The following is a 14,758-nucleotide window of genomic DNA, read 5'->3' on the forward strand; positions in this document are numbered from 1 at the left end:
ATTGTAAGCTTACAATATCAATAAACACAGTACAGTGATGTTTATGTATTTTCTCTTTCTTATTATTTTAATAACATTTTATTTTCTCTAGCTTACTTTATTGCAAGATTACAGTATATAATGCGTTTAACACAAACTATGTGCTAATCAATGATTTATGTTATGGGTGAGGCTTCTGATCAGCAGGAGGCTACTAGTAATTAAGTTTTAGAGGAGTCATACGGTTATACTCTGATTTTTGACTGCACGGGGTGGCAGTGCCCCTAACCCCCACATTGTTCAAGGGTGAACTGTGTTTTTTTTTTCTCTTACATAACATCTTTTTCCATTTATTCCAATAAAGGGAGTCTTTTTATCAACTTCTCCCTCTTGTTCCTGATCTGGACTTAACTCCATGTCATTTGGGGAACAACTTGCTGCCTACACATTCATCAGGTTAACTTTCTCCATTCTGAAAAAAAAAACTTCTTTACACCCTAACTTTTCTTATTGACGTAGCAGATCTAAATACAGTTGTTCTGTGTCTAGAAAAATGAGGCACACACTTAATCAAGCAAATATTTTTAAAAAACAGGATGACTTGATTTGCCTCCGTTGTGATTTCCTTAAGAGAAGAGCGAGGATGTTACACGTTATGTTCCCTTTCATTTATGTATCCCTGATGTACACATATCAATGATTCTTGATGACTGCCGTCTTCCCCCAGGCATTTGGAAATGTCAGGCAGTAGGGGTGCAAAGCGACTGGGGGTAGAACTCATGTTCAGTGCCCTGGAGGCCAGTGTTGCTAAATGTCCTGTAATTTAGAGAGAGCTTTGCATAGCAACTAAGTGTCTTACTCAAAATGCCAGTAGTCTCCCATTGAGAAATACTGATACATATGTTTGTTTCACTGAGCAAATACATATTGATTACCTTCTAAAGGTCGCGTGCTCAGATGTAGTTTGATAGGTATGGTGCTGGAAATAGATGCTCTGGGCTCCTAGCAATATGAAGACAGAGATACCACTTGATGTCACTCAGTGACTTTCCCAGCTGTATCCAAAGTGGAATTAGTATCATTTGCTTCTCAAATCCAACCACCACCACTTCCGCATCAAAAATATTTATCACAATGCTCATGCCTTTTGCCCTATTCTGGATACTATAACAAGTGAACCAGACAGACATATTTTCTATCCCCTTGGAAATCTACACTTCCTGTGTTTATGGACCTCATATTAAGTCACAGCAAAGATGACTGTAATATTACATTTAACCATAAAGAAAATGGAAAGTTGGTATAATATTTTCCCATGGGAGAAAAAAGTTCTAAACATTATTTAATAACATGTGTATATATATGTATATATGTATGTATGTATTTTGATGGCAAAAAGAGAAGAAAGTCTTAATCCTTTTCAAAGCAAGTGTCAATAAATTGTTGCCTTCTTTCAAAAGTACTTTACTAAAATTTCACTAGGTGGCAGTAGAATTCTGCTACCACAGGCATGTATAGAGTAGGTGGCAGTTGTTTTCTAAGTTAAATGTGTATTTTCTGGGATTTCTGAGCTACTTCTTCTAATCCCCTTGTTTTATATAAATAAGTATTTTTGAATAATATTTTCATATTCAATCTAGGTATATATTCAGAGAAGATGAATGGCCAATACATGCTTACACCTCCTATTCTAAAGCTGGGTATACAGTGGTTCCAGTATTAAATTGAAATAGAAGACCTTTAAATGTCATATTATACTTGGCCAAATGTCATTTTTATGACCGTATAACTGTTCAGTGTCCTTTCTCTTTGTTACCCTTGAATTTTGAACATTTTGGGCCTTTCTGACCTTTCAGATACATTTCACAAATTTATTTTCTTTTTAGAATGGAGACCTGCCACACTTAAGCTGCAACAGTTATGGGATTTTCATTTCTTTTCTTTCATTTTCTCCATGGTAGTTGTCAAGTCTTATGATTTTCCATGGAACGGACAATAAAAGAGTAAAACTCAGATATTTAATAATGATAATGTCTGTCATTTATTGATGTCCCCTATATGCCAGGCACTGTGCTAAATGAATTATTTTTTTCTTCACAACAACTCTGTATGATAAATTCTGTATTTATCCTTGTTTTACAGATAAGGATATTGAAGCGTAGAGAAGTTAAGTAAGATGCTCAGGATTACAAACATACTTTAACTCCAGAACCTATCCCTTAACCCATATGCTAGTGGAAATCTAAAGTTGATAGACTTTTTTTTTTCTTTTTCCATATCTTTCACCTGTGAACAATGAAGTGAAATTTCAATATTCTCTTCTAATCTAAGCTTTAGTTATTTCCTATGTGATATGTACTCTTGATGCTAAGGGCACAAATTATTATGAAAAATATAGGAGAGGTAAAAAAATAACATTTTTTCCTTACTTTCCTCCAAAAAGGGCATATTCCATTCTTAAGACCTTGAGTGTTGAGTTAATTAACTATAAAATTAGGTAACAAACCTAAATGGTTATATTTTATATTTGAGTCATAATATATCAGGGTACATCTAATGGCGCTGTTTAAGTGGAATAGTGGGCTCAGTAGCCACTCCAAGATGTCTTCTAATTCCTTAATTCTATGATTCTAAGAATTGTGTCATTCAGAACTCAGAAAGAGACTCTGTATGATCTACTTTGCAACTTTAGGGGGATTTTTTTAATGAAATGCTAGATGCAGTAGTATCTATGAGCGACTATTAATGAATGTTAAAAAAAATACTGCAAGAGCATTCTGATATTCACAAAAAGCACCTTGCTCATAATCTGTGGTACAGTTATTGGCTGCCATTCATTAGAGAATCATTTCTGAAAGTATAAAGCTGTGTCTGCAGTGAAGAGCAAAGACCAAATGTGTTTACTAACCCAACTCAATGCCAAGAGTATGTAAATATTTAATCTCTTTATCCCCTGAGAGTAAATTATATACTCTGGAGGCATTAATTCCTTCAAACCTGTGGACCTCACTGAATGTACTGAAGTAAGAATTCTAAATGAGCCCATCTTGGTCTGAAATTTAACTTTAGCTTCTAGAAGCTTCTGGGATTTCCACGGAAACAGCTCTTATATGAGATAATTGGGCTTACAGATCTTGATTCTCTCATTTTGTAAATAGTGCATAAATTCTCAAATGTGCCATCACAGGGTGGGTGGGTGGAGCAGTGTAAAAGTATCTTGAGATTTGTCAGATCCCCTCCCTTATTTTCCAAATGAAGTGTCATAAATAGTGTCATTGACCTAGACCAAGGGTAAGCTAAGGACTTGGTTTCAGGGATTTTCATGGAATATATAATTCATTGTTTTCAGTGTATAGAAGGGTATTTCCCCACTTTTTCATTTCTTATTCCATCTTTAGATTTTTCTATGACTAAACTTGGATGTGTGGGGTGGGAATGGGAAACTTTATGCTGATTAAAGTCTAGAGATTTGGTCTAGATAAATATAATAGAAAAAGTAAGAGAAAGTATGAGAGAGGAAGAAAATTTTGGTGTAACCTGGCATGTTCTGAATTGGAAGCCAGGATATAAGAGGTTGGAAAGTGTGGTGCCAGCCTTCCCACTGCTTGGTTTTAGAATTATTAGATGCCAGGAAGATGATCTGTTTCTACAAGAAGATGGGGTAAACCCCAGGGAAAGGCAGTCAGTTGGGTTTTTCATCAGCGCAGTAGTTATGTTGATGTATATATGAGGAATCTGTCCCTCGGAGCTCCTCCTCCAGCTGACACATTCTGGTCTTGCCTGGTCCTGGGTTTTACTATACTCCTTTTCTGTTCTTTTCCAGAAATAGAAAGTACCCAAACTGTCTCTACTACAATGATGCTTTGAAGGGTTTGGTTTTGTAGTTTAAGACTCTCCATAACCAGTAGTAAAGGCAGAGCCAACATCCTCTGAATGTCTGGTCCCTAAAGCCTTCCTTTGAGAACACAATCACGGCTTTGAACTTGCCATTGCATAGGTGGGGCACATATATAATTTCTAAGTTTGCATTTCACTGTGCCACCTTTTTCACCAACTTCCATGCCTTTTATTAGCCACAGTGAAGGTCTCACTCATAAATTCCACAGCAGAATGATCAAAACTCTGTTTCTATCTGAATTTCCATAAGGAAGATAGTCAGCTGATCATAGCTCAGCCTTGAATCTAAGAGGTCAACTAGAATGGGGTGTATTTTTAGAGTTTACCCAACGTGGAAAGCCAGTGTTATTTCATATCTCAGCCAGTTTCTTGAAGGAGGTTCAAGAATCAGTACCCAAAAGGCCAGATATAAAAGGTGTGAGAACCCAGAGTCGGGAGTGTAAGAATATGAGATTTGAAGTGAGAACAATTGAGGAGGGTCTCCATAGATGATTTCCAAGAATACTATTGATTGTCTATGGTATCAGGGGGAGATGTATAGGTATGTTAACACCGACAATTCCAGACCATTCAGTTCAAGTTAGAGACCGTTCTAGAACACTACTGAGAGAGATAGGGAGGGTGAGAAAAGTGGCAAAGGTTGGGGGGTTTCTGGACTTTGATGTCTTGAGTGTTCTGATTCTGTTATTCCATTATATTCTACACATCTAGTTTAAATACTTTGCAATATAAAATAATACTGTCTAATAAATATTTTTGATATTGTCCCTCCAGTCTGTTATTTTATTACTTTACTCTAAGACAAACAAGCAGAATAGAGAAGTATATATACTTCATTTCATTAATAGGGAAAAATTCTTCATGGATTTAGATTCCAGAGGAAAACAGGTGTTTTCAACAGCTGTGCATAAAGGACTGTGCCACAAGATGGTGCTCGCTCATTAAAGTCATGCTGTTTTTCAGAAAGTTCCCTGAATGGTCTAAATTTTTTAATCCAAAGCAGAGATGTTATTTATGTGTTTATCTATTTTTACATCTTTTCTTTTAGTACAAGTTTTCTTAGCAATGAAATATAGTGAGTGTTTGAGTGTTTAATTTGTTTAGTTAACATATGCCTCTTTTTTAGAGAAAAAAAGAAAAAAACAGTAACTCCACTTTTGTTTTGCTGTAAAGATCTTTTCTTATATAATTTTTGACATGCTAGGTGACTCAATACGCGCTTCTCCTATGTTCATTTTTTCCTTTCATTTCCTTTAAACTCAAGACGGTGCAGCATAAGCTAGCAGAATTAAAAACACACATTTGTGTAACGAGAGCTTTTGTGGACAGCTGTCTCCAGCTGCATGAAACGAAACGTCTGGACTCTGCCACTGCTTCCATGGCGAAATATTGGTATGCATGCTACAGTAGTTAAAATGGGTGTTTGCACAGACTGTTATGGAATTCATCCAAGTTGAAACTCAGCCTTGAGGGTCTTAAAGGAAGACGGCTGAGTAAATAAAAGCTAGCAGTAAGAACCACCTTTTATAAAAATGCTGAAAGATCCCATTAGGCCTATTTATAACGTGCTAAAACTTACTCAAGTTGGTTTTTAACTTTTAGTTTGCCATTGAAAGTAAAATATTAAGAGACTGAAGTAGGATGACTGACTAGTTCATTCAAGTAATAGTTTAATTTCAAATTATCTGCAGAGTGGCAGTATAGTGAGACCAAAAAGGAACAGTAGAAGAGCAATACTTAGAATCCTGAGATGGAATCCCAATTCTTTCATTAAATAACTATAATTAAATTTAATTCTCTCTGGGCCAACATTTTGATATCTGTGAAATGAGTATTTTGGACAAGATTTTTCTATGTAAAATGTTTTCCAGATCGAAGAAACACTTCTGAAGAATTGACTGTCCAGTCAAAAGTTGTACATGCTCTATTAAGGGAAAGGGAAAAAAATGGCCTATAGAAACATTTTCATTCATATTAAAGATGATTAGCAATGGTATTAAAGATGAGTAAATTAAAAAAGACCCCCATAAGGCTTTTGTGTATTTTAAGATGCAAGAACATAGTTTAAATCAGACTCTGGAAGTCACTTTGGTTTCCTCGGTTTTAAAAACATTCTCACATCTCATTAGCCCAAAAATAACCTAGAAAAAAAAAATTCCTGTCATTATTCATTAACTTGTTTTCAGTTCAATCGGAAGTCGTGGGGAAATTTGCAGAACAGTGCTTTGTATAATGATTCCGAAATAATAAAGTGGCCAAGTTGAAAAGTCATATGGAATTACTAAGAACTTACGCTTTTGAGGGAGACATTTTACTTTTACATTTATAGCAAGGTTTTTGACTATTGGGAAAAAGTGCAAAAAAAATTTTTTGAAAAGACTTTTTGGAAAAAGATATTTGGATAGCTATTGGCCTTCCTTTTCTTTGAATACACAGGTTTATAGACATATTGGTATTTCACATTGGAGCAGAGGAAGCAACTAGTTATAACCTAGTAAATATTTCACTAAAATACTGGCCAAATACAAAAATTTATAGAATTCCAAATATGATTGCCCCCTGAGTCTTGTCTGTTAATCATTATACTGTTACTGTATTTCCTGACCTGTCCTATGGTTTGAAATTGTTAAAAATTATTTTGTATAGGAAAATATATCTATGCTTATCTCTGCTTTATATTTCCCACTGTTGAAATATAAGTTGAGAAGATTTTGAACTAACATATTTATAAAGTGAATAAAATCCCTACCAATTATCTTACAGATTTTAACAATAGTTAAAATCATTGTGATAAGAACAGAAAAGAATGTTTCTCAAGTACCTCATACTAATAGATAGATATATATATACACACTTCAGGAATAATAATTCCCAAATAATCTTTAATTAATTTCTTATATGAAAGTATACTACTCTAATAGTGGTCTCTCCTCTTAGGATTTCACTTTTACTTTCAGTTTATTTCTGAAAACCCTAAAAAATTTCTTTTTCACAGTTACTAAAATTCAGAATTGCAACCTTTGGTAGGAAGTGACACATTTGAAGAAAAAAACACATATTACACAAGGCAAAAGAGAATGGATGGCTGTATAATTATACAGTCTCTTATAATTTAGATCATTTTGAGAATCTAAATAAATTAGACCAAATTCAACTTTTCATTATATCATGTTCAGGCTTGAAATAGCCAAAACTAAATAGTCTAAGCTTTCTACATTTTGTTTCAAATCTTAATAAAAACTCAGACAGAAATATAATTGATGAAGAAAGTATTCATTATGTGAAAATTCTCCTGAGATTTATTTCACATGTAATTGATGGCAATCTTCTCTGGTTGGCAATTTTAATTGTTTGATAAATGTGCACATTTAAACAATCATAAAATAATTTGTTTCCTGATTGTAAAGCATCTCATGAAAATTCATGACAAATGTTCCTTTTCTGCTTTTTATTTTGGCCATCTAGGGCATCCGAGTTACAAAACAGTGTAGCTTATGACTGTGTGCAGCTGCATGGAGGTTGGGGATACATGTGGGAGTACCCAATTGCAAAGTGAGTATGTCTGCTGTGTTACACTCCTCTGGATGGTGCGAAGAGAAAGGAACATTTCTTTAACCGTCCTTTGTACATTGAGTACAGAGGGAAAGGAGGTACAAAATCTTGGTGTTCTTCATTGACTCTGGAATGTGTTCAAACAGTTAGAAACAGCTTTATGTTATCAGCTCACCAGTAGGATTTTATCATTTTTTTAAAAAAAGTGAAGATGGTGGGGGAGGGTATAACTCAAGTGGTAGAGCTCATGCTTAGCATACACAAGGTCCTGGGTTCAATCCCCAGTACCTCCTCTAAAAATAAATAAATAAATAACCCTAATTACCTCTCCCCTACAAAAACAAAAAGAAAACCAAAAACAAAAGTAAAGATATATGTTAGTACAAATATACTAAATATAAATAAACATAAATATACAGTATATTAAGCTTTAGCTGACTCATTATACAGGATATATATCACTTTTTTTTAGTTGAATAGTATTTTATTACAATTGATTAACCATATTTCAGGTTGTTTCTAATTTTTTACTGTGACAAACAATGCTGAAACAGATACCTTCATACATTTATCTTAGATATATGTATGTATCTTTTTATTACAACAGGACAGAGTCGCAAAAGTAGTATTGCTAGCTCAAAAGTATGCATATTTTAAATTTTAATGCATTTCCAGATTATTTCCTCCAGTTTGTAGCAACTCATACTCAAAAGAACAAATCTGAGAATGACTTAGCCTCCTAAGCTATGAATGTATATTGCCTTTTAAACTTTGTGCTATTCTAATGGGTAAAAATAGGTTATTATTTGTTTAATTTGCATTGACTATTGATTATTTTATTTTATTTTACTGTAGTAAGAGCACTTAACATGAGATCTATCCTCTTCACAATTTTTTAAGCATACCACGCAGTATTTTAACTATAGGCATAATGTTGCACAGCAGATCTCTAGAACTTACTCGTTTTGCTTAACTGAAACTTTATACCTGTTGATTAGTAACTCCCCACTTCTCCCTCCCCTGTCCCCTGGCAACCACTATTCCTCTTTGATTCTATGAATTTGACTATTTTAGATACCTCATATAGGTGGAATTATATCTTTGTTTTGTTGTAACTGGTTTATTTCACTTAGGAGAATGTCCTCAAGGTTCATCCAGGTTGTGACATACTGCAGAGTTTCCTTCTGTTTAAGGTTAAATAGTATTCCACTATACGTTATACTGCAGTTTATCCACTCATCTATCCATGGATATACAAGTTGTTTCCGCTTCTTGGCTATTATGAATAATACTGCAGTGAACATGTGAGCGCTAATAGCACGTGGAGGTCCTGCTTTCAATTTTTTTGAATAAATACTTAGAAGTGGGATTTCTGGATCATCTGTAGTTCAATTTAATTTTTGGAGGAACTTGATACTGTTTTTCAAAGTGGCTGCTATGCCCCAGTTCTCATTCCCTCCAACAACGTGCCAACATTCCAATTTCTCCACATCCTGGACAACACTTGTCTTTGTTTTTTCTTTTGTTTTCTTAATAGCTATCCTGACAGGTGTGAGATGATAGCTCATTGTGATTCTGATTTCCATTTCCCTGATGATTAGTGACATTGAGCATTTTTCATATACCTATTGGACATTTGTATGTCTTGTTTGGAAATACCACTTTTTTAAACTAAAAAAAAAAAAAAAAAGTAGGCATTACAGAAAAATTAACCTGTATGTGAAAAGGATCTAACTTGTCGTATCTTACATTTTTTATTATTTACTTTGCTCTAAAAACATATCAAAAGTACTACTTTTTCCTAAATAGATTTTACATTTCCTTCAAATTAAAATAAATGAAATACAATGTTTTTATTGTGTTACATATGAATATTCTTGTTATCGTTTCAGAGCAGTACCAGTTTGTCAGTAGCCAGCATCCTCTTCCATATTTCTTCCTCCATCTCCATAATTTCTCCTTTCCCTCTTCCTATAGTCTTTTGCCTCAGTAATCTCCCCATGGCATTTCTCCTCATCACTCTATAAACATTATTTTTCTTCTTATTTAGCAATATTTTTAGCTTATAAAATTTTCCCAAAGAAGTTTTTGCTGTATAGAGAGAAGTCTAATTTAGTTCTGGATCTAAGAATGAGAATGCTATGGGCTTCTAAAACCTTTTTCTAATATTAACCTAAACCGAGTATCTAAAGGGAAAAGTTAGTTATCACACTAGAATTCAAATTTACTTTCAAATTTATAACTTTGGCAAGCATAATTGAAAACATTTGATATGTTTATAGCCCTTAATGAGAAAAATAAACATTTTATTCAAGTTACATTAAGAACAGAAGCTCCAGCATAGATATAATTTACTAATTTTCCATAGCCAATGGGCAGCTGAAAAAGCTTTAATCACAGGGTTATATAATTTATAACTTTTTATAAAAACTCAGCAAGTAGTTTTTTCCTTCAGAATGAAGTAGCTCAATGATTTCCTTTTCTTTATCAATCCTTGGAGTTGGATTTTGGTGTATCCTTTCAGAACTACTTCAAACAAGCCTTAATCAAAAGCAGATTTATTTTTTTATCTTTGTATAGTCATGAATTCAGAAGTAAACACTGAGTTATACTAACACAAATTAAATCATTGCTGGAATTTTTCCTGTGTGTTTTCATGTTTTATTCAGAATATTAATCCATCTTATTCACAATGTTCACAATGCTAAGAAAGTAAAATAATAATGGATGGTTATATTTTTCTACTTAACTGTGCTGTTATAACTGCTGCTGGGAATGTAGCCATGTAGTGGCTCAGTGCTTGTTTAATTTAGTTCAGTTTCTAAGAAAGACACATTAAATGAAGAGGAGTCAACAATCTACATGGTCCAAGATTAGAGTGTAGCATAAATCTTGGTCTCTGTTTTCTCAGAGGCAATTCCTTCAGGTCAACAGTAAGCAAAAATTCTAGCTTGATGGCTTACGTGAAATCCCTGGTTTCAATTTAAGAGACATATTTCCTTTCAGGAATAATAATCCCCTTCTTGGCCAGCTTGTTGGTTTGACGACTGTATGAACTTTTAAACTAGACTGCCATCTCTCTCCCCAAAGACATAGGGAAGGAATTTTTCATAAGATAACAAGAGAGAGTAGTAGACAATTATCAAAAAAGCTAGTTAGACACATTAGGCCGTATGTGGATGAAATGTGCAGACTTTGATGTGATAGAAAAAAATCATTCTAATTGTGTTTTTTATATCCTTAGATTAAGCTATATATTGTGTGTGTGTGTGTTGCTGGGCTCAGATCAAAGAGGTGCTTTTTGCTTTTTTATTTTGTTTCATTTTATTTGTTTTTTGTTTGTCTGTTTGTTTTGAAATAACAAGTCTTAAGCGTAAGAGTTTATTTTGGTCTTACTTAGGAGGCTTGGGCCTGGGGTCAATGAGGCTTAAGTTTTGCCATTTCAAGACTTGTCTGCAGGGGTAGGAAGAGCTGCTTTATCACTGTGTGGTTAAACATTCCTTCTGCTGCCTTTCTCTGTTAATTTTAGTTGATGACTTAATTTAATGAGTAACCTATGAAAGATCTACTGATCTCTGTCAATTACCCACTCCATTGGAACCCTTTTAATGTGAAAAAAATATGTCCAAAAATGTCTAAAAACACTGAGATTGCTGAAGTAGGCTGCAATGCCAAGTAGGTTCTCTAAATGAAAGTGCTGAATTTTGTGGGCAACAATGGCTTCTGTTCAAAAGAAAAAAAAAAAAAATTTGAAAACACAAATGTCTGTAGATTTCAAGTTTCATCAGAAAGTAGGTACTGAGACTCTAAAATTCCTTTGTAATATAGTAAATCAAATCAATAAATATTTACTGAGTGCTTACTATTGGCCAATGACCATGATGAATATGGACAAGGATAAGTCCAGAGTTGGTCATGTTCCTAGAGAGCTGGCACATTTAATTTGTCTCAAAAATTAAAAAAACAAAACAAAACAGATTTTATGCTTTAAAAAAAATACCTTTGAATATGTCTACTAGAAAAATCTGAAGATCAATAACTAATTCTACAATTAGTCAATGAAAATACTGAGATATAATTTAAAAAAAAATACTTGCCAAAGTTGCAGAATACCTGCCTTTTTATTCCAGGCTGCCAATGATCTGTTATGTAAGCATTAAAATAGCAATCATTACTTGGTATATGCTTTAACTTTTCTGCACTCAGTTCCTTTACCTGCAAGATGGTAATAATATTTATCCTCCCTGATTCCAAAGCTGAGAGAATAAAATGAGATAAGAAAAGGTAAAAACACCTACACAGTGTTATGGTTGCTGTCATCACTACTGAAAGTGAATTCCTTCTTGTTTTTTTCTGGCAGTGTACTCACCCACTCAGTATTTTAACCTCATACATTATTGGAGTAACTATTAACCATTTCCAGAAAAAAGTTACCTATTAACTTTGTGAAATAATATTTTTTGAAGCATCAATTTATACTCCTGCTGGCAGCAGTGGTGGCAGAAATCTAAAGGATATCAGAAAATATGTACTTTCTTTTTTCTTGTTTTCTATAAAACCAGTAGATTTCAACTTTTGGGGGGAAACATTAAAGGTAACAGGAAAATTAAGACATTCCATCCCTTTCTAAATCTAAACTAGCCCTTTTTAGAATGCTGTTATGTGTGCTGAATTTTACAAAATTAAATTAAAAGAAACAAATGCTGTTTTGAATTTGTAATCTCTTCAAGCGAACTAAAACAAAGCTATACAGATGATCAATATCTTAATAGAATTTTATAATTCCAATCTAGGATGCATGCCATACTGAAAAAAAGTAATTTAGGAAGAACTTTTATTGTTTGGATTTCATTAAATGAATACTTTCATTAATAATTATCTGGTGAGAAAAATTTGTAATTTCTAATATCTTTTGTTTATTCATTCAATCATCTTCAGAGCTTATGTGGATGCCCGAGTTCAGCCAATCTATGGTGGTACCAATGAAATAATGAAGGAGCTGATTGCAAGAGAGATCGTCTTTGACAAGTAGACATCTGCCCGCATCCTGGAATCCTATTACAACTAATCTGGTTTTAAATCTACTCAAGATAAAATACAACTTGGAAAGGGAGGGAACACTAAACATGTTTTGATATGCTCTATAGAGAAAGAACTCAAATGAAAATATACGATTAACACAGTGGGAGGAGAATTTAAAGATTCTAAAATTTTCCAATATAAAGTTTAACTTTGAATTTTTTTATATAGCTAAAAGGCAAAGATTTTTCTAATTCTGAAAACCTTAGTGTTTCATTTATCCCTAAAATTCTGAAGAGTATATTTGCCTAGATCTTTGAAATTGAGGGAGACATAATTTTGTTATTATACTATAAAACAATAATATTCACAGCATGTTGACTTTGAAAGGGAAACATAAATGTAATTTACAATGCAAAATAAATTTAGCTATCTTCGTTCCAAATTCCCCAGAACGCCCAGAACGCCGGTTTCTACCACACTACCCTAAGCCTCTTTTTAAACAATGGAACACTTTCTTCAAACCAAAGCTTATGCAGAGTCCTTGTGAAATCCTCACATATGAAGAGCTGCTCTGGTTGAACAGGAAGCTTTCCTACCTTACAGCCTTGGAACCACTGAGACTCAGCTAAGCATTTGCTTAATCCTGACTAGAGAATGCTGTTGGTTCTCTCGACCACTGACACCCGGCCTTTCAACAGATTTCCATCCCAGTTTAATTTCTAGGAGAACACATAGTAACCCATCATCTTTTGGTTTAGTTTAGTTTGTATTTTATAGGTATCAAAACAGTGACTTTTACTTTGGAGAAGAGTAAATTTTTTAATTAATTTAACAAATTTATAGTTTATGTCTTCTATAAACCAGGCTGTTAAAAATATGATGGAAAATATGATTTAAAAACTGGTAAGATCCCTGCTAGTAAGTGAAGAAACAAATTGTAAGAAGGTAAGGAGTAAATAAAATAATTTCAAATCATGACAAGGGCAGTAAGCATTTAAAATAAGAAAGTGAGGAAATGATACTTGACTTGCAACTTTCCAGTAATTATCATCCACCCAAAAAACCACTGATTTGTAAACTGCTAGCATCATTTTAGTACTTGTTTTTCTTTGTGTATATTGGTGAGATGGTGAATGAAGTAGTTTTTAAATGGAAATAAATAGATGTATTCTTGTTCAACTTAGAAATCCTAAAAATTTTATTAGTGTTGTGTGTATGAAACATTGTTTTTAAATGCAATCATTACAACTGGGTAGAGCAGAGAGAAGAGAAAATACTTTGATACCATTCTATCGTGGCCTTACTTACCTACCTTTGATTTGCTCTTGGATAGAAGTTTGTATGATTGCCAATTGAGTTCTTGCTCATTAAATACCGTGCAAATAGGTTAAAATAAATTCTTAATAGATATTACTGTATTTGTTGCTGCTTTCACCTCACTCCTACTACCAGGAAACAATAGAGAATTCGACAGAACAATCCCCCACTCCCACCTCCAGCCCCTTTTCCAATCTTAAAGGAAACTAGATTTTAGAAATACATCTGTAGGATAAAAAGTAATTTACATGGTGGGACACGCCTACCACATAGAGGTGGACAGACCTAGAGTTGAGTGATGACTACTGTACAGCAGCCATTGGACCTTGGGCAAATTATTTAAGTTCTCAGGATGCTTTCAGGTGCAGATGACAAAGAAACCCACTTCGCCTAAGCAAACACTTGAGTGTGCTAGCTGAAAAGGATTGTGGAATAGCTCATATGATCTAAAGAACTATGGGAACTCGAATCTTAAGGGCCTAGATTCTGGGGTTTAGAACTGCTGGCACTTAACACTACATCTGCTTATTTCTACTTTTCATTGCAATTTGGCCTAATGGACGCTGCAGGGAAATTTCATTACAGGGCCTGTAAAAATGACCTTGGGCTGCTTCAGGCCTACATCCTTCAGCACAATGTCATTATAAGGTGGGGGGAAAGGTGCACTGTGATTGACAATCCCATCAGGAACACACAAACTACAGGAAGCCGTTCCTGAAGCAGAGAGAGTGATACTATCAGAAGAGAGGGAATGGAGTTCTGCTAGGCAGACCTCAGTCACACTCACGCACACACATGCTCACAGTTATTACAGTCCATGCGACCTAGGAATAGGTCCTTGTAATTTTTATGTATCAGAAAGTGAAATGATTTCTAAGGTAGGGTATTTTCTTGGAATGATATCTGGGATGTTTTCTATCTTCTAAGCTGGTTGTTTATCTTGCAAACTCCAGTCGTCTTTTGTACTCCTCAAAAAAAGCAAGTGCCGTAT

General features: G+C 34.1%; 1 protein-coding gene across 1 annotated transcript in view; it reads left to right on the forward strand.

Annotated features, from left to right (window-relative positions):
- The window catches only part of ACADL (acyl-CoA dehydrogenase long chain), a 34,873-nt gene extending 21,010 nt beyond the window's left edge, over positions 1–13,863 (forward strand). Inside the window, exons 9-11 of the mRNA XM_031451844.2 lie at positions 5,141–5,268; positions 7,342–7,428; positions 12,367–13,863. Coding sequence (XP_031307704.1) covers positions 5,141–5,268; positions 7,342–7,428; positions 12,367–12,460 — 309 coding nt within the window. The 3' untranslated portion in view covers positions 12,461–13,863. The remainder of the gene's footprint in view (positions 1–5,140; positions 5,269–7,341; positions 7,429–12,366) is intronic.
- The last annotated feature ends 895 nt before the right edge of the window (positions 13,864–14,758 follow it).

Source organism: Camelus dromedarius, chromosome 4, assembly GCF_036321535.1.
Source record: "Camelus dromedarius isolate mCamDro1 chromosome 4, mCamDro1.pat, whole genome shotgun sequence".
Taxonomy (NCBI): domain Eukaryota; kingdom Metazoa; phylum Chordata; class Mammalia; order Artiodactyla; family Camelidae; genus Camelus; species Camelus dromedarius.